Raw genomic sequence first — 19,935 nt, forward strand, 5'->3', positions numbered from 1 at the left:
ACTGCTGGTCGTCATTCAAGCCTAAGAGCAACAGAATCGCGTGGAACGCATCCAGAACATCCCGCGCTTTTGCTCTTCACATTTTCTATCTCGATCCTTGGGACTTAGCATGCAAATGAAGTCCAGCTTCTCTTGTTGACAAATTTCGCCACACAGTGGCACTTTGTTCCAGTGCTGTTCACAAAACCAAGTCAGCATGCTTTGTCGACATCCAGAAACGCCGCAGCTGTTACTGTTTTGTTTTGTGCGGGTGCGCCTCTATAGAGTGGTGGCCTTGCTTTTCAAAATGGTAGAGAGCAACCTGCACGTGGTTCCTTCCAGACTTGTCGGCACTATCCACCCTTTCTCCACTTGAGCCGCTGACTTGGGCAGTGATGGCCGCCTATTTTGTAGCGATAGGAACTTCTGCTTTTGGGCTGGTGGAGGAATCCTATTGGGAGCAAATGGGCCGATCGTCTCTCAAACAATGAACGCCTGTGTGCTGTTCAGCAGTAGCCGGCTAGCATAGCCAAAGCCATGCCGGGAGTCGCCACCCTGACCAAAATTGTGTTAGCCCCCTGGTAGTGTCACTACAAGGCTGCCTCCATGGCCACCTGCTGCTCAGTCTTTTTGTTAACAAATGGGTATACTGACAGAACAGCACGTGACGAAACGGCACGCGACAGAATAGCACCGACATAACAGCGCGGCGTCAAAAGGGCACGCGTCAAAACAGCACGCGTCAAAACAGCACAGCGACAAGAGCGCACAGCGACAAAACCGCACACGACAGAAGAGCACGGCGCCAAAACAGCACGGCGTCAAAACAGCACGCGACAGAAGAGCACGGCGACAAAACAGCACGGCGACGAAACAGCACGCGACAAAATAGCACACTGCAAGAGATGAGCACTGTAAAAGTTGGGTGCGGTGGCGTTGCTAGGTGGTATGGCATAGTGCACTAGCTGGAACGGAATCCAAACTCAGCGGCAAGTAAGGAATAGAAAAGCACATTCATTTGAACTTATTTTTACAAGACTTATCTGTGCAGGAACATATCAGTACATGGACATTTAGGCACCTGCATATTCCAGTGGAGGGCGATTTCGGTACAGGAAGAGATTTAGGTGTGCCTGTGATAGGCTGAAGCAACACAAAATAGTGAGCCGTTGATATCAATTACAGATTTTACTTGTTCGTATTACTTTCTTTTTCACGCATGGTTATATGTGCAATTATTTCTATGAAACGACTACTCCAGTAATTGCCTATTAAAGGTGGTTCCTCGATCCCGTTGTATTGATTGGTTTTTGGTCATGAATTCAGGGATCTATTTTTATGAAGACGCCATCTGTGCCCTTTTCGTGGTAATTTAACGCAGAGCCATGAATCTGCATATTTCGTGTACACTTTTTTCTGTGTTAATTTACTGAGGATTGTTTCTGGATCCTCTATTATTTAATTACTTTTCTTATAGTAAATGTTGTTTTAATTATTCATTTGCTCATTGAAGCCATTCTTTTGAAAACTTCGATGTATAGTGACGGTCTTTTTCACTAAAGTGAAGACTATGAGCTGCCGGGTCACCAATGAGCCACGATCCACAGTAGCTCATATTCGCGGACGCTGCTTTGACGCGCAATATTGTTGCGGAAATATTTCATACCCATGAAGAGCTCCTCTGTGCTGTTAAACAAATGAAACCCCCATGTATAAATTAGAATTAAGTGGTGTAGGACTTCAGTAAGAAGCAAATTATCCGTCGGAATAGTAGCGCTTAAGGATTACACTTCAGCTTTTTCGCTTCCATCATATTCCAGGTTATTTGGGTTGCAGCGGCTCATGATAACCTGAGGCATGCCTATTGCAACTGGCACTTGTTCTTTTTTTACACTTTCGATAAAATAGCAGAAAAAGAACACAGCAGCAAGAGAAGATCTTCTTGTGGGAGCCGAAAGATCACGGCCGCTGCAAAGCATGCCTCGGTACCGGTTTAAGGTCTTTTCTTGCCTTGATGCCGTTTTTCTTTTTTGTATTCGCAGTGCGGACTCAATAAAAGAAGCACACAAAAGCTTTCATTTCTTTCAGCTTTTTTAGGCTTCACAACCAGAACGCTAAATTTGGAATATGGGATGCTCCGCAGTGAGGGACTTTACACTTCTTCGCGTGCATTTAAACGGCGACACTCCGGCGTGTTTGCTCTTCTCCTTCATTTGAAATGCAACCACCATTGCGGGCATCTAACTCGCTTTCTTTGGCTCGGCGGCTCAACGCTATCCGCTCTTTCCAGCCCCTACAGGTGGCGCTGCGGAAAACGGCAATAGGAGAAGCGAGTTTCGGTAGGCGGAGGGCTAACCCGTTAGGGTAATAGAGGGTAGGTTTAATGAGTAGAATAAGACAGGCAAGTTGGTTGGTGGCAACGGACGTCCCGATACAGATGGAGGGCTTCTAATCATCATCATCATAATCATCATCTTAATCATCATGACGTACCAGACTGTGATCCGGCCTTCATACCAACATGCGCGCCAGCATCAATAGAGGCCCAAAAGCCCGTAGCTCTACTAGAAACAATTACTTTATTAAAGATAAACGCAGCCATATGTTGCTAAATGCGAGAGAACGTTAAATTTGTTTCAGGGTGCCTGGTGCGGCGTAAAAAGAGCCGCGTTATACGCAATCCGCTGTGCATGGCTCCGGCCGCACGGAAGTGGTTCGCGAACACCCGCCTTATTGTGAAAAAAACTGCTTAGGATGTGCAACGCTAATCTCGTGGGGTGTTTGCAGTGTATAGGTCATCGCAGTGTACGTTAAACTTTAGGCGTGTTTCTTTTTTTCCTGTGTAACTGCTAAGCAAAAGACCATACGCACGATGTGCGGGCGATATGGTCCCGGCACAAATGGTCCCGGAGCTACTGGCCCCGGAACTGATAGTCCCGGAACAAATGGTGCCGGAAAACATGTCCCAACTTCAAAGTAGGAAAAAAATGTCCCACCACTACTTCACCTATGCATGAGCGCCTGTATAAGGGAAGCAGGGAGGGGGTCAGTTTATTTGTCTTTACATGTTTGTATTTGTGCACAATGTATTTGCATCGGTCCGTACATAATATATTTGCTAAGGCTGAAATTATTTTAAATAAATTCTGCATGCGAATTTGTCGTCGTACGAGTATGTTTTCCCGTGCTTCCATTGCTTGTATCCTTTCGTTTATTAACGCTTGAGAAGCGAGTATCACGATTCAGGCTGTGCAGTGAGCGCTTTTACAGGCACAATATTATTTAGGTTACATGATGTATCGAAAATGGGAGTGGGCCGGCACCACTGAATATCAGACAACATAAAGCTGTACTAGCGATCACGCTCACCGATTTCTCGCTATTTAAAAAAAAAAAAACTTTACCCGATGAATGGTTTATTGCGTTACCTAAGCTGCGATACTGTGCTCTTCATCTGATATGCTTCGATATCTGCAGTTAGAATCAAGCGAAGCGGCACTAAGGTTTTGGTCCTTGATACTTTTGCAGCTTGCAGCTTCGATACTTTTGATTTTCCCCGAAAATATGACATATAGCTATTATCTATGACGAGGTGTAGCACGTTTCCCCATGTCGCATTTCCCCCGTCGCAGTTTTCCCGCCCCGCTCCCCCCGTGTCTCAAAATTCCACTGTCCATAATCCCTGTCTTTCTTCCCCCCTGTTTGGCCTCCCCCGGCCGCGAAAGCCGTCTCCCTGAGCTGGAGAGGGAGCGCCCCTTTTAGTGGTAACGAGCAGGGGAGCCCCGCCTGGCATTGTGCGAGCTCGTTCCGCGGGGGGGGGGGGGGGGCAAAGACGGTCGTGCCTCCCTGCCTGCAAGTAAAGAAAAAAGAACTCCAGCAGAAGAATGAAGTGTCAGTCCTCTATGGCGAAATTTAAATGCTTCAGTCCGACCGGATACTTGGGAAGGAAGTAAAAAAGGATGTAGAGGGAAGGCAGGAAAGTTCAGGCAGCTAAAGCCTAGTGAGTGAGGCGCCGCGACCGCTTTTCTGATGGAGGCGAAAAGCAGAATCGCCCGTGTGTACGAGATTTCGGCGCAAGTTAAAGGTTCCCAGGTGGTCAAAATTTATCCGGAGCCCTCCACTACGGCGCGGCTCAGCATATGCGTTGCGCCGGCGCGTTAAACATTGCAGTCGAGCATGGAACCTAGACGTTGACGACCCGTACTATATTCGGGCTTATTGCTAGGTTCTGAGGCACATGTGGCCGCATGGCAGGCCAGTTACTCTCCAACATGCCTAGAAAAAAACTATCCTGAAAGTCATAAGCAACTGCATTTCTATGGATTAACTGAGGAGAACACGGAACCAAGCAACACAGCAGTTCCGGGAGTAGAACGAACGCCCACCCATCGTGACAAAAATTTCGCCAAAACGCGCACGCCAGAAGTTGTGGAAAATCTGCAACAATTTGTAAACTTTTTCTGTATGTAGCCCGTCTGCGTGCTCACTTCTGTAAAAAAATTTGAAATGCTCATTGTGTACTTCATTAAAGTTCTTTCCCGCGTTAACTTGCACATATGTTTTCAAATATGTTTTCAAAAAGGCCCGTTCTTCCTCCACGACAATATCTTAGACGTGTCCGTAAAAAAAAAAAAAAAAAAAAAAAAAAAAAAAAAAAAAAAAAAGCTGGAGGGAACAGCGTTCGCTAATTCTTTTTAGCATGACAGCCCAGCCTACGTAATACCCGAGTCACCGTAATACTTTTCATAAGATTTGTTGCATTTTTGGGGGCTAACATATGTTTGTTATGTTTGGGATATTGAGAGCGTGCATGTAATTTATGTAATATTTATTGTATGTAATTTAAAAAACTTACGTAAAGAAGGCGTTAGACCATCGTAAACACCAGTCAATTGTCTTATCTAACTTGCATGCCACAAATAAAGGGCGAATATAAATTAACAACCTGACGTAAATAATAAAAAAAAACGTGTGCTAAAGAATTCAGTCAGTTGGCTGCATAACAGGTGTCCCCATGACGGGATATTTATTTATTCATTTATTTATTTATTTAATAAATACTGCCAGCCACCTCTTGGTGGCCAAGGCAGGAGTGATACAAACTTGTATACTTGCAGCCGCTTCGATGCAGCCAATTTCAATGTTCGCGCAAGCGCTCATTGAGGCATCGCCCTGTTTGCCCGATGTACTTTCTTTTGCACTTCAAAGAAACGCAATACACGACCGCGAATATCGAAACTCCCTCAAGGGCACGCCCACGTCACATTTATCATCGCACTGTAAGAGCTGCGGATGCTATCCCTTGTTTATTGCTACTGCTGTTTTAATGACTCACAAAGATAGGATAGTAGGGGAGATAGCTGAAGCCTTTTGCATGAAAAATAATTCAGATGATTGTATTAGTTGCCCGTCCATATCGCTACTGGATTTTGAAGTAGCCTATCTTGCCAGTTGTTGAATGAGTGGCTGTTCTGTGCATATGTGAGACGTACATGAAGATTCTTATGATCATGCACGCTCTTATATACTTTTTCACGGTGTAATAAATACTTCAGTTGTTAGTCAGCGCTCGTGTTGTTGTCCTCTTCCTTTTGTCCTTGTTTTTCGCGCGCTGTATCACCACTATGAATATGTATAGAAAAAGCTTCCCCCATCCTTTTATGTTAATAAAATTTGCAGTAAGGTTTCTTTTTTTCAACCTACAATAGCATGTTTCTGGAAATAGAAAGTTTGTCTACCCAGCGAGTTTGTTTATTTCACAAAATGTTTGGTGGCACTTGATTTTTCTTCCACGCGTTTTATGTTTCTCTGATGAGCAAAGCTTGCTTAGACAACTTTTTTTTTAACATTCTTTAATCCCCTTGCTTGCATCCCCTCTCCCCACCGTACAGCACACGCCCTCCTTGCTGAAATAAAAACTTCAATCAGTCAATAATGCTCATGGCGCCGGTGACACTTTTAGAGCGAGTCCTTTTCCGTTCAAGTCATTCCCGTGACTGCCCCATATTGCTGCTTCGCAAATTGTCCTATTGATTGATTATTGATGGTAGGGTTTAACGCGCCGACGCAACGCAGGCGATGAGGCGCGCCGTACTGGGCTCCGGATTAATTTTGACCACCTGGGGATCTTTAACGTGCGCCGAAATCTCATACACACGGGCATTTTTGCTTTTCGCCTCCATCAGAAAAGCGGCCGCCGCGGCCGGGAATCGAACCCGAAACCTCGTGCTCAGCAGCGCAACGCCTTAGCCACTGAGCCACCGCGGCGGGGTTCACAAACTATCCGCATACCGTCTATCCAGCGAGTTCTGTCATTGGTTCGGCAGTTATTTAAAAGGCAGGTTGAATTGTGTCTGTTATGAAGGCGTCACCTCCCGGCCTTTGGCGATGATATCAGCGGTACCTCATGATTCGACACTGGGCCCTCTTCTCTTTAACATTTTTGTTAATGACATCCACCCTGTTATTAGGCACTGTACGCTCTCTCAGTATGCCGCTGATATCAAGCTCTATCGCGCGGTTTCTTCACCAGACGATCACGTCCTGCTGCAAAATGACATCAACGCAGTTTCGACATGGTGCGACAGCAACTATTTGAAGCTCCATCTCTCCAAAACTATCCTAATAACATATACTCGCAAGTCTGCCCTGCTCATATTCCAACGTTCCCTGCTTGGTGTACCTGCAAGACGCGCTACTTTAGTGCGTGATTTGGGTGTAATATTGGACGCAAAACTTCTTTTCAACCTACACGTGAACCACTTGACCAACTCCTGTGTCTGAACGCTTGGCGTAATTTTCCGGGCCACCAGTAAATTCACCGACCGATAATGTTTTGTCTCCCTCTACCGCAACATAATTTTACCGACGCTCGACTTTGCCAGTGCCATTTGGAATTGTCTAAGCCCTTCGTCGTCTCTTCGTCTAGAAAGGATTCAAAAGTGCTTCACTAGAACCGTATTTTACTTTTACTCACCAGTGAGTTATTATCTGAACGGGGGGCTTTTCAAGCTCCTGAATCTTGATGAGCTACGTATTAGGCGTTCCAGGCGTGACCTGGTTTTTCTTTTTGACTGCATTCATTCCAAGTTTGACTGCCCTTGCCTTGTAAACCCTGTTCACCTGCGAGTTCCAAGCAGACCACTGCGGCCGCACGGCTGCTTTCATGTTGACAGAGCACTGAGCCAGGCGCCAGCTGACCGATGCCAACATGTCTATAACAGTCTGTTTTTATCTTGCATCGAAAGTTTTTGCATTGACATGGCTCTTCTTAAACTCTCCTTGAAAACTTGACTTTTTGAATGCACATGTTGTAGGGAGGTCGCACATGCACTTCTCCATCTGTCCTTGTGTTTCTGCGCGAAAGTGAAAAAGAAAGTTCATTACTACATACTTTTTCTACGACCTCCGAGCTCTTGTTGCTCAGAAAATGTTTTGCATTCCTTGATCACTAGGCTGTTTAATATATACTACACATTTATTTTTACACTTTTTTGAATTACTATTTCCCTTCATATATGTTGTCTTTTGTGTGTATTATATTCATGTACACAGTGCATCCCTCAAGGAGGCCCTTGCGGTGTTGTCGAGAACTTTAAATAAATAAATAAATAAGACTTTAATAACCTAAGTGAGGAGGGGAGGTAAATATCCGCTTGCTTTTATTTTCAGTAAAGAAACAAATGAAACATTTTTGCACGTGAAGGCGAGAAGCAAATGTGGGGATGCGTTTATTGATGAATGACTGAAAAAATACATATATATGTCGAAGCAAGATGTTTTAGCAATGACAATATAGTAACCTCATCTGGTAGTTCAAATGCGAGCTCTTGAATGCATTTTGTAGCCCCCGTTTTGGTTTTGGTTATAAGCATTCACGCACTTAAAAATCTTACCGACAATCAAATCAACATAACGTACTTACAGCCAGGAGGTTTCTCTAATTATCACAAGCCAAAAGTGCACCTGTAAAGTACTGCCTGTATTTTCATGTACGCTTCAATATCACACGTACGCTTACCTTTTTTTTTTACATATATAATGCTAGCATGTTCGTTTGTATACCACTTGATACGACGTAATAGGAGCCTCGTCTTCGCGGTTTTACTGCCCAAAGTCACTACTAGGTTTTAGGACATCTAAGAAAAACACCACAATACGCACATATCGCCCGCGCATTGTGCGCATGGGCTTCTGCTTAGTATGTACACAGGAAAATGAACACGCCTAAGTAAAACGTGCACTTCGGCGACTTACACTGCAATAATCTCCCAAAATTTAGCGTTGCACATTATGTATTAGGTTGTTTGCCCAATGAGGCGGTATTGTTCTCAAACCACTTCAGTTAAGCCTGAGCCATGCACAGTGGATTGCCTCGCATGCAGCGCTTTTTACACCGCAGCAGACACCCTGAAACGAATCGAATGTTGTCTCGCAATCGGCAACGTATGCATGTGTTAATGTTTCAAGAAAGTAGTTGTTTCAAGCGGAACTGCGAAGTTTCATTTAGGCCGCTATTGATGCTGGGGCACATGCTGCTACGAAGGCCCGATCACCGTCTCGTCCGCCATTGCTGTTTTCCGCAGCGCCACCTGTAGGGGTTGGAAAGAGCGGATAAATCGCAACGACTTTGTACCAACGACCAACTCCAGGGTTTGTTGGGTGCACTTGGACGGCAAGCAGACGGATCAAAATTCATTTATCACACACAAAGCTGCGACAGGGAACGGAACCCCCTGAAATGTTAGAAGCAACTTTATCCTTTACAATACAGCATTGATTGGTTGATTCATTCATTCATTCATTATGGTGTTTAACGCCCCGACGCTTCATGGGTGATGAGGCGCGCAGTAGTGGAGGGCTGCGGGTTAATTTTGACCACTTGGGATCTTTCACGAGCGCCGATACAATACAACACTACAATAACTTCTGGTTCCTTGTAGTCAATTTAAAATACCATATATTGTTTGGTCATTACAGCCGATTGGCATTAAACCATCCCCTTTTAATCTTATCTAACCTTTAAAATCACGGCGTTTTGTTTACTTTTTTTCAGGCCAACGCATTACACTGCCAAACGATTTGAAAGGATAACTTTCTCCATCGCACACTGCTGGTCGATACCAGGATAAGCAGGCAGCCAAATGTGGAAACGCAGCTCGAGGTACGCGTGAACGCTGCATTTGGAAAATAGCTCAACCTGTTCACAACGCGGTCAAAGGAAAAGCTTTTAATCCTTTCGCGTTGCCACGGAATCTAAAGTATTACAATTACAAAACAGTTACTGCTGGTCGCGTAAAGCATTTGTGGTGACAGCAGCGGTTTCACAAAGGTGGGCTCCGAGCGACAGGCCACATGCGCTGCGCAGAGTTAGGTCAATCATGATCACGATCATGATCAACCAATATTAACTCGCCCGAACGTCAACCCTTTTGCTCAACCTTCGAATAGTAATTTGACTAGTTGTGCGGTCGCGTTATTTTTCCGCCCGGGTAATTTCGTTTCGTCAGTAACCGTCATAAGTCTAGTTAAGAAAGATTATATTGCATTGCAATGCCAACAGCGTAGCAAACGCCTCGTCGAAAGTCCATCGCGAGCACGGATCACCGTGACCCACATATGCTATGCGCGCTCCGCATTCAACGTCCGCGCTTCCGTAAACATGACTAATCGGTGAACATAACAAGCACGGTGGCATTGAAAACACGTATTTACTCCCCGATATCGATTTCTATGTCAGTCGGTGCCATACCGGTACGTTTTCATCGCGGAACTGCGGAGCACCACCGGCACCACCACCACACTGCTACTGCTGCTGGTCTCAACAGCCGGGGTCGGAATTTCCCGCTCTGGCAGCAAATCAGGACCTAAAATCCGTCCGCAGATGATGAAAACAAAACAGAACACACACACACAAGCACTGCAACCGCTAACTTAACGCCGAACCACTACGGTTCACTCGGTAATGCACGGATTCCGAGCAGATGCACGCAAAGAACGGCGCACTTAACAGCCCAGCGCGGAGGTTTCGGCGGTCGCTTCATAGACGGCGCTAAAATAAAAAGCTCGTATCAAAAAATTGCAAAATGTTTCTGCGGCGCAAAGCAGACATACCAAAACTACCCTGCGGTTTTTATTACTGATTTTGCTCTGATCGCATTCCGGGCGAACAGTATTTCCTTTGGGTTCGTAGCGCAGGCGTTGACTTTAGACTCGGTCACCGGTTTTAGCGCGTGCTAACGCGGTCCACTTTGGGAGAGATGTGAAAGCCTGCGGACGAAATGATCCGGGCCTACCAGTCTTGGAGAACTGTCAGCGGCAAATTCGGAAATAAATTATTCTTCTTCTTATTATTATTATTAATAATAATATTATTATTATTATTATCATATAAAATTGTAGGGCTACCTAAAAAGGAACAAAAGTTTTACCAAATGTCGTGCCTGGCTTTTGCTTCTTTCATTTCAGATATCCCACATGCTGTAATAATTAAAGCCGTAGTATTTTTCCCGAGAAAGAGTAACGAAACGTGAAGAGAACCTCAGCGAGAGCAGTTTGCGCCCACTAAAGTGTTTTTATTCATGGTAAAATCAAAATATTTGCCCATTTAGGCGTACCATAAAATCGTGCCGTTCTGTCGCTGTGCTGTTTTGACGCTGTGCTGTTTTGTCAACGTGCTGTTCCGTCGCGTGCGCTTTTGACGCCGTGCTGTTTTGTCGCGTGCTATTTTGTCGGGTGCCCTTTTGACGCCGTGCTGTTATGTCGGTGCTCTTCTGTCGCGTGCCCTTTCGTCGTGTGCTGTTTTGACAGCGCCCCAACAAATGTGGTGGTGGCCATTCAAGCACACTTTGGCAGATGTTTATGGTATTTGAGCCCAAAAAATGCATTTCAGCACTGGTGGACACTGTTAGCCTCAGATTGGTAGACAAAATGGCAGCTGTGTTGCAGCGAATTTTGCTTTCGAAAAAGATTTCCTTACCAAGAGATATGAAATACAGGGGCTTCTGTAGACGTTTGCTGGGGATCTGGAAATATTTCGTTGCCACAGGAACTTCGTAGTGGTGGGATTTCATTATCGCGGAGTTTGACTGTACTCCCGTGCTGTTATGTTCTTGAAACAAGCTGTCAGTATTACTGAGTTACCCAAAAAATGTGTAGAGAAAATTAAATTACTTGTATTTGTGTAGTACAAGTAACAATGCACCTTCTTGTGTTAGGGGGGCAAGTTATTTGCAAAATGAAGCTTATGGTGCCTGTTGCCTGCAACAAAACACTGGTGTAGGGAGAGGTGGGCAACTGGCAGTTGCTGAAAAACAGACACGGACAATTTTCTTTCTTCCCATATAACCAATTTTGCATCCTAGGGCACATCTGAAGGTTGGTCCAGTTATGGTACAGGAAACCCCCCAAGAAATGCAGTGACGGTGATGAAGCTGTCATTGCTTTGGTTGTGACTAAGTTTGTTGTTAGTGCTGTCGACATTTGTAAAACATACACTCCTAATCTTGTTCAGCTAGATTCTGAAAGAAAATGAGCGAAGAGGCTTCTTTGACCAGTTTAAAGACTTTTTGGCTACCTTGTCTTTAACAATGGGGGTGATATGTCGCATAAACCTTGATTCCTTAATTTATCACCGTCACCTTGTCAGCCTATTTATAGGCACTGCAGGCACAAAGGCCTCTCCTATAAACTTTTAACCCCTCCAAATGTGACATGTCCGAATCCACTCCTTGCCTCTGAATTTTCTAATCTCAGCCCTCTTTTCTACTTATAAGCATAGAGTTTCTTACAATATAACTAGAGGGGAAACTGGCGCTGCGATCGTATGCCTCAATGGGTGTGATAGGTAGTTCTGGATTCGCATTGACACTCGATGGCTTGTGGAACGTGCTATGGATTGCAGGCAGTTTCGTTTTCATTTTGGATTTATATGAACGCATTTGCCTACGTGGAGTGTTGGGAGGAGTGATCCAAAAATACATTTCTCCTTAAACTGCATGCATCGCGTGCACTGACGCCACCCTGAGTGGAATTTTTTATAAGGAGAGGTGCGAATTAGGTTGGTTATCAATTCATTGCCGCACAGCGAGCACGAAAACACAAATGACAGCGCTTTGTGCGGCGAAGTTGTCTGCGAACTAGGAGTTGCGGCGCTGCTCATTCGGCAGAGAAATGTATTGTCAAAGCTGATGACGGTTGCAAATCGCTTGGAACAGCCACACCTTTCGTGCGAACGCCGGCTCCTACAGCGTAGAACAGCAGCACCGGTGGCTGATAGGAGTGCAGCTTGATGAATGTCACTCGAATGTCACTCGATGAATGTTTTGAAAGGTAATCGGCTTCTTATTTCTTATGAGCAAAAACATTTTCTTACTATTACAAACAACCAGCGCCAAAACTTTTATAAGTAGTTTTTAAAGAAGTCCGCGTCCTGCTGTAGTTAGCAGAAAATGGCAAACCTGCTCCACAAACCTCCTCAACTCCGCGTCTGCTTTTTATTTAAACGCGCTGTTTTATTCTGTACAAAACCAATTTTTCGTCACTAACTTTCTTGTCCGCAATGTAATTTGTAAACGGAGACCTGGCAATGAGAGCTTTTTTTGTCAAAAAACACAATTTGCGCAGCAAGAGGCCTGTTTTGATCCTACGCAATCCGGTTCCAGAACTACCCATCATTCCCATTGAAGCGTAAGCGCCGCTGTCATGTTCGCGTTGACACTAGCGCCAGTTTCCCCTCTAGTTATTTGTATGAAACTCTATGCTTATAAGTCCCATCTATCTGGAGGTGGCCATCTTTGCACATCATGCTGCTGTTGGGCTTTAGAAAGAAGTACCTGCTTCTAGTAGCTTTTCGATGTTATGCAACTACACTGAGATATTTATTGGTAATGTGAGTTGACCGTAGGTTCTGTTATCAAGTTCCTGCTAATGTCCTGAAGAGCTTTTCTGATATGGTGTGCCTTTCCTTAGAGGGAGGGGGGGGGGGGGGGGGGCTTGAGGCTGGCAGGAGTATTTTTATGCCACTTGCAATAGTTTTCGAGGAAAAACTTTTTAACGCACAGAATGCAAAAATGGAAGCTAAACATGTGGGTTTCAAAAAATCAATGTTTTGGTCATTTTTCCGAAGTTGAAAGCCGCATTCCCCCTTGACATAAGTGTTCCGTGAATGCCCGTACCTGTATTCAAGTCATTAACTTCCATTCTACTTTCCCTGTTGCCAATTTTCTTGCTTGGACTAGATTTTCTGCAATTCTTCTTCCTTGAGCTTCTTTTTTTTTTTTGTTATCCCGGTGCAACACAGTACCGTTGTAAAGCTTCACTTGTGGCATCTGCATTCAGTTCCCTTTCTCTCTTGCTGCATTCTCAGTCAGGGCCCGTTCGAAGGGCAGGTGAACGTTAAAAACAGCCACATGCGAAGAGTGCTATAAATCATCCCCTTCTGTTATTTCACTCTAAAGATTTATTGTATCTGTTATGGCTTTGCGGCACATTGGTGTTTTCTGCGTAAAAGTGTATGGAAGTTGCATTGCATTTTATACAATACTAATGTAAATGGAAAGTTCAAAAGCAGTCTCTGCATGCAAACTTTTGTTGTGGTCAGGGTTACTATATCCTCCACATAGCATATCTTATATCCATATTTCATATTCCCCATGCTGGATGGACGACCCCCCTTAAATTTCTTTCTTTTTCTTACCCACCACGGTGGCTCAGTGGCTAAGGCGTTGTGCTGCTGATCCCAAGGACGCTGGTTTGATTCCCAGCCATGGCGGCCACCAACAACGCCCATGTGTTCGAGATTTTGGCGCAAGTTGTATTCCGAGGTGGTCAAAATTAATCCGGAGTCCTCCACTACGGTGTGCCTCATAACCTGTGTAGTTGCATTGCGTTGAACTCCATAATCGTAATCATCATAATTTTTCTTTTTTTATTTTAGTTTTTCTTTCAACCACTGCCATTCGTAAAGTCTCATCTGCCTCCCCACCACCCCCAACTCTCTGTTTTCATTTTATTTTTCTCTTCCCCACAGCACTATACTTGCTCACTTTATGACGTAAGTGTGTGTACAGAACACCATTCAGCTCTCATGGTGGATCTTTGTCAAATGCCGAATCTACTTCATTGCTTTGGCTGTGTCCTATTTTTTCCATTTGCCCACCCCATACTCCTCCCACTATTACAGGCGCAACTTGGGTGGCAAGCTTGGCCAAGACATCCAGGATCTCCTGCAGGTCGAAGTGGTGGCTGATCTGTTGAGATTCTCCCAGGACCAGCTCACCACTCAATTTGGCCACAAGACCGGGTGAGTTGGGCGCTTTGCAAGGCAAAGGTGTTTGGGTAGAATATAAATGAAAAAAAGGAAGTTAAATGCTACTGTGCTTCAGCTGGTCAGTTTGGTTTGTTTGCAATGATTTATAGGTAGTGTAATTCAGCACGAGCATAGTGTGTGCACTTGTGGTGAAGGGTAAGCATCAAAACCTTTTTGTTGCGGCAAATGTGAGTGAGTGGTGACTGTGAGTGGTGAATGGCAAGTGCATGGGAGTGCTGGTGGCAGATTTGGGGGGGGGGGGGGGGGGGGGGGGGGTAGTGAGTGAGCCAGTCCAGTCCAGTCCATCCAGTCAGTCAGTCTCTTAGGTGGTATTCACTGAGAAATTTTGCTGTAAATTTCTTTGCTTGGCAACACTGAAAATGGCCTTAGACATGGCCGCTGCACCACGTACGGGCACGACTTGTGCCACTGCGCCTGCACGCCGAAGAAAAGAAGAACACCGGCGTGCGTCATCTGCTCGGTTTCAACCCAATTCTCAACGGTGGTGTCAACAGAGACGTTATTAATCGAATTCACATATGACTCGAGGCATTACTTTGCGTTTGGTGGGGTAGAGTTTGGAACGTCCAACACACATTATGTGCGTCCAGCACTCATCACGGACAAGTACTGCCATCCTGCGGAGCCCAACGTAACCAGTGACGCCGCACTCACATGGTTGCCTGCATGCATGCGTCGCCAGTGAATACAAGTTATGACGTGTCGAGGTTGCATCTCAGATACTCTGCGGAGATGAAGATGTGTGGGTGGGGGTGCTGTAGTTGCGTGCGATGTTAGAAGGAGTGGGTTTGTGGTGTGCCACATTTGTGTTTCCTCTCCACCAGCAGGAAACTTTCCTTGGTTTAGTCCCCAAAACATCCTCCTTCCAGGTAGGTTTGGTATTTTGGAGTGAACTCTTCTGCTTCCTCTGATACCGCACAGGGCTCTCGTGCATGTTAAAGTGCTTTGCGCCTGCACAGTGCTGTTTTTCCTCGGCAAACTCTGTGTCACGGAGTTTGAATTTCACCGTATAATTATTGTAGCCCATCACTACTGAAGCAAAAGGTGATCGACTGATGGTGAAACATCAGCACAAAGGGAAAAATTGGTCGCAGCACATACACAGGGAAGTGGAGGCAAGGCTGGGGCAACATTGCGGCGGGGCTGATATGCCCTCGCACACCTCCGACGAAAAAGTTGGTGCTTCTCACTCTGCGTCTGCCTTTATGAGTGTTGTGTGTGAGCTCTCACGGCAGAAGAGAAAGGAGGAAAAGAGGGCGGCGCATGCTTGAGCAGTTCCAACTCCCCGTGGAAAGGATAAAAGAAGGGGTGTGCATGTGTTGGGAAGGGTGGAGAAGGGACAGTGTGGTCGGGAAGGTTGCCTGGATGTTCCTCCTCTCCTCCGCTTCGTTACGGAGGGAGGGCAGGAGGAAGATCCAGTCACGCAGGAGGAAAGAAACAAGGAAAAAACGCAGGGAATGCACAGTCTCGTGCATCACTGCACTCCCATGCTCCTTGGTGCCGTGCTGCCATTCAAAGCGTGCTTGTTTGTTCGCACGCCCCGATGTGTTGTCTCCTCGGGCGAGACAGGGACCAAAAAACATGTGAGTGAAATATTTTTACTGTGCACCTGGGTAAAACTTAAGGGTGCACAAATCATGCGAGGGTGCAAATTATGCGAGTAAATACGGTAACACCAATGTGCAGTGCAGCTGCTTGGTGAAGCATTCTGCTCTAAGTAGGATGGTTGAGGTGCTCATTGTTTCAGCTGACGCTTGTCATGCACACTTTTGCATTGTAAGCTGCATTAATTTTACACTGCTGGTCTCTTGGTGGGAGGGGGAAAGCAAATTTAATGCATGAACACTTCAGTTTGGATCTCGTCTTCATGCATTCCCCTGCCAATGGCGCCATCTCTTGTCAGTTATGGAATGGTAAGAGTCTGCAACTTAAAAATTGACATCTGGCTTGAGCAGTGACCGTTATTAAAACATTGTTGAGATAATGAGGTCCAATAAGAGCCTTTAAAATGCATTAAATATGTGAGTAGTGCATATTTTCTAAGAAACCACAATTCTTCCTTTGATTTGCTCAGCTCTTTACGTACATTAGTCTCCAGAGTGTAGTGAACTCAGCTATAGGCAAAATGTTGTCAAAGAGAAAGGATTCCAAGTGGAATTTGATACAGTTCAAGTGATAACGATATGTGAAAACAGAAGGAACTTCATACCTTATTAAAGCAATTTCAAACATTTTATTTAGAACTGTGAAGCTTGTAACTATGGGACGTACTCTAGCGGGAGACCTGCTTGCACTTTTTTAGTTACATAGACTGTAGGCATGGACTAGAAAGAGGTGTACTCTGTAGGTATAGACTGTGTGGTCATATCACACTTGTAGGTGGTGAAAGAAGGCGCTTGCACTTAGTATCACAGTGCACTGACCTTGTGTATATAATAAATGACATCTAGCATTTAGAGCTTTTAGGTCTTTATTAACGCAACGATAGTTATCCACATCGTTATATGTTGGAGTAAAAAGAAAAGAATGTTGGAGCCTATTGTGAATGTTTGGGGCTAAAGATGTGTTGATCTCGGCATTAAGAAGAAACGTTGAAAATGATACAATTGATTAGCAAAGCCTATTGATGTTGGTCGTGTGAGGATTATTGCTGAAAATTAGTGCATCTGCTGCACAATAGAACTAACTCTAGAAAGCAAACAAAAAATTGTAGCTCTAACAGCGCTTATTTTCATTCACCGTTCTCGGCACACCCTTAATGAGAGCTGTGGCATTTGCACAACCTAAATTATCAAAGTTAAGAGACTCTTAATTGGGTACTAATGAGGCAAGGGGGACGCTTGCAGGACTTGGCTATACCAGCTTGTCCGAGGAGTCGACCACGAACCAGTGACCCCCCGCAAGCTGGCTCTGTCCATTGGCTGTGGGAAGAACTTCCGGGGAAAGCTCGCCCTTGACGCCACCAGCAAGGCAAGTGGCATCCTCTGCTCCTATACTGTCTCTGTTCATTTTCTACTCTTCCACTTTTAGCACCTTTTTTTCTTAGTGTAGAGCTACTTGAACTGGCAAGCTTCCTTTTTTCTTCTTTCTTAGTAATTCAGCACATTTTTTAGAAGAGGCAGTAGAAGCTGAATGACTGTTTTCAAAACTGTTTCAACTGTTGTTCAACGGCAAATGATGCTTTTTTGTTTAGATAGAAATAATTCAAGCTGCCGTTTCCCTCCCTTGCTTCCCTTCCGTATTTATGTGGCTTAGAATGTCCCACTACGCACCATGAAGAGATCCCATCGCACGCCTACAAAATCAGTCAAGGCATTTCTAGCCCAAAAGGTGCTGCTTGGTGGGAGAAGCAGTAGAAACTAGTAGTGATGCTATTTACCAGCACGGTAGCTGACAACCGGACATACTGTTTAGCCAATCACACCAGTGATAGATTTGCTGGTGGCTCTCGGGGCAGTATTATGCAGCCCCCAGCACGTCGTCAGAACCCCCCCCCCCCCCACCCCCCCCCCCCCCCCCCCCCCCCTTCCCCCTGTCACTTCCTACCTGAAGGCTGAAACGCTAGTTTTGGCCTCAAATGGTGTCAGACAGGAGGGAGACAAGAACAGAGAATCGATCGCTTCCAGTTGGCATTGTCCCCCATCTTCACACTTAGCCAGATTATTGTCATTTATTGTCAGATATTGTCAATTTACCGACTTTTTTCTTTTCGCCTGCAAAGCCCCCCTTCCCCCCACCCAATTTGCCATCCGGCCCTCCGCTGTTTCAGCTTCATGCAATTCGGCCCTCCACCTCAAAAGGTTGCCAACCCTGGATTTAGCTTATACACCGTATTTACTCACATAATCCTAGCACTTTTTTTTTGGAAAAGTCAATGCAAAGTTAGGGGTGCGAGAATTATGCGGGGGAAAAAATCCAGTGCACAGTGTTGCCAATTTGCCTTATGCCAATCCCGCTAAATGTAGCGGTTGTTTTTTGTAAATGTAAGCTCAGTGTTGCCAACAGCAGCTATTTCTTTTTATTTTATTATTTACAACGTAAACAGTCTCCGTCGATCAGCGATCATGAAATTGCCGCCTTTGCTTTCTGTCGCGCGCCCTATCTCGTCGTCGTATGTGCGTGCCCTACTCCAGTAACGCACGTTGAAGTCGGTGACGCTGAAGTGCCTGCATGCGGCACGGTTGCCGTGTTCGATTGCGTACTCTTTCGCTTTAAATTTGAAAGCGGCAGTGTAGCTGGCGTTCCTCCCCATGGCGAAGCGGCACCAAGCACAAAACAAAGAGATCAAAAAGTTCTCAAAATGGCAGCGAGCTATCCACCACTGACGCGAGTGACTCACTGACTGCTGCCGCTCAACAACGGGACCACGACGGTGACACGACGACATGACAGCGGGCTGCGCGAATGTAGTCTAGCTGCGCGCACGCGAAACCGGCTCAAGTACAGTGTGAGTAGCATGTTAGGGCACCTGTTAGGGAGTAGCCATGCAGGTTGTTAGGGCGCCTGGATGGCCTTGGATACACAGCGCTCTCCGCCGAACGGAGAGGCGGCGGGGGAGGGCGCGCGTTGGAGAGCGCGTGCACCATGCGGGTTTCGCGAGCAGGCAACTTTCGCCGCTGCAAAGTTGGGGGTGCGAGGATTATGCGAGGAACCAAAAAATCCAAGTTTTTGGTGGCTCACATTAGGGGTGTGAGGATTACGCGAGTGCGAGGATTACGCGAGTAAATACGGTATTAACTAATGTATTTAATCAAAGAGGACTTCATCAAGTGTCCTTGAGTGCAAATGATGCTGTTTTTGCCGCAAGAAGGTAACCGCAACTTTTCCCCCTTTCAGTTTGTTTCACATTGTTTTGGGCTGGCCGGGAAAATGTTGGTTTGTGCCCAGGCTGAGTTCTGACAAAAATAATAATTATTTTTTTTTAAAGGCTCTGTTTTGGTTTAACAGCTCACATGCAAACAAACTGAAAAATGCACTTTACCCTTCCTGGTACATCGCTTTGATACCTTCAGCTATCTAAAGTAGTGCCCAAACAGGAATGCAGGGTGTCATATTCCATGCCACGAAATATGTGCGAGTAGCAAGCAAGAAGGGGAACATACTGCCGTAGTGGTGAAATTCTGAGCAAAGAAAGCAGCTTTTGTCCCTGAACAAATACCAAGATAATTTAGTGTAACTTTAATGTTTGGGTTGGTGATAGGACACCTCTTAGGCCGTCAGGGCACACTCACAACAGGCCACATCACTGTGAAGTAAAAATTTGGAACCATGTTTGTACATCTGTGTTTTGATTGAAGCCATTGTGGTTTCCAACTCGAGTTCCTTCCTTTGCATGTCACGCAGGTGAAGCACTGGTTGGAGCAGCTCTCTGAAGAACTGGTCATACGACTTCTCAGGGACAAAGAGCAGGTCGGTTTGTCTGCTCAGTCATAGGAGTCTTGCATTGTGCCTGGCTGGTTGCTCTTTGTCTGAACACACCTGTGCACCTTGGGAGCCCGTATGAGCTCTTTATGGCACTGTAAAACTCTCACTCTGCGGTGGCGCTGAAAAGTTTGCACTTTTAAACATGACTGTACCTTTTATTCGTGAACTAAAGGTAAAATGTGGCTTGATTATTTTCTGTATAG

General features: G+C 45.5%; 1 protein-coding gene across 3 annotated transcripts in view; it reads left to right on the top strand.

Annotated features, from left to right (window-relative positions):
* LOC144169333 (DNA polymerase eta-like) overlaps positions 1–19,935 on the top strand; it is a 41,969-nt gene that overhangs the window by 18,281 nt on the left and 3,753 nt on the right. For all 3 annotated transcript variants that reach the window (XM_077698426.1, XM_077698425.1, XM_077698427.1), the window contains exons 7-9: positions 14,162–14,281; positions 17,155–17,278; positions 19,652–19,717. In XM_077698426.1, coding sequence (XP_077554552.1) covers positions 14,162–14,281; positions 17,155–17,278; positions 19,652–19,717 — 310 coding nt within the window. The remainder of the gene's footprint in view (positions 1–14,161; positions 14,282–17,154; positions 17,279–19,651; positions 19,718–19,935) is intronic.

Source organism: Haemaphysalis longicornis, unplaced genomic scaffold (assembly GCF_048455015.1).
Source record: "Haemaphysalis longicornis isolate Haplotype H1 unplaced genomic scaffold, Haemaphysalis longicornis Haplotype H1 scaffold_2, whole genome shotgun sequence".
Lineage (NCBI taxonomy): Eukaryota > Metazoa > Arthropoda > Arachnida > Ixodida > Ixodidae > Haemaphysalis > Haemaphysalis longicornis.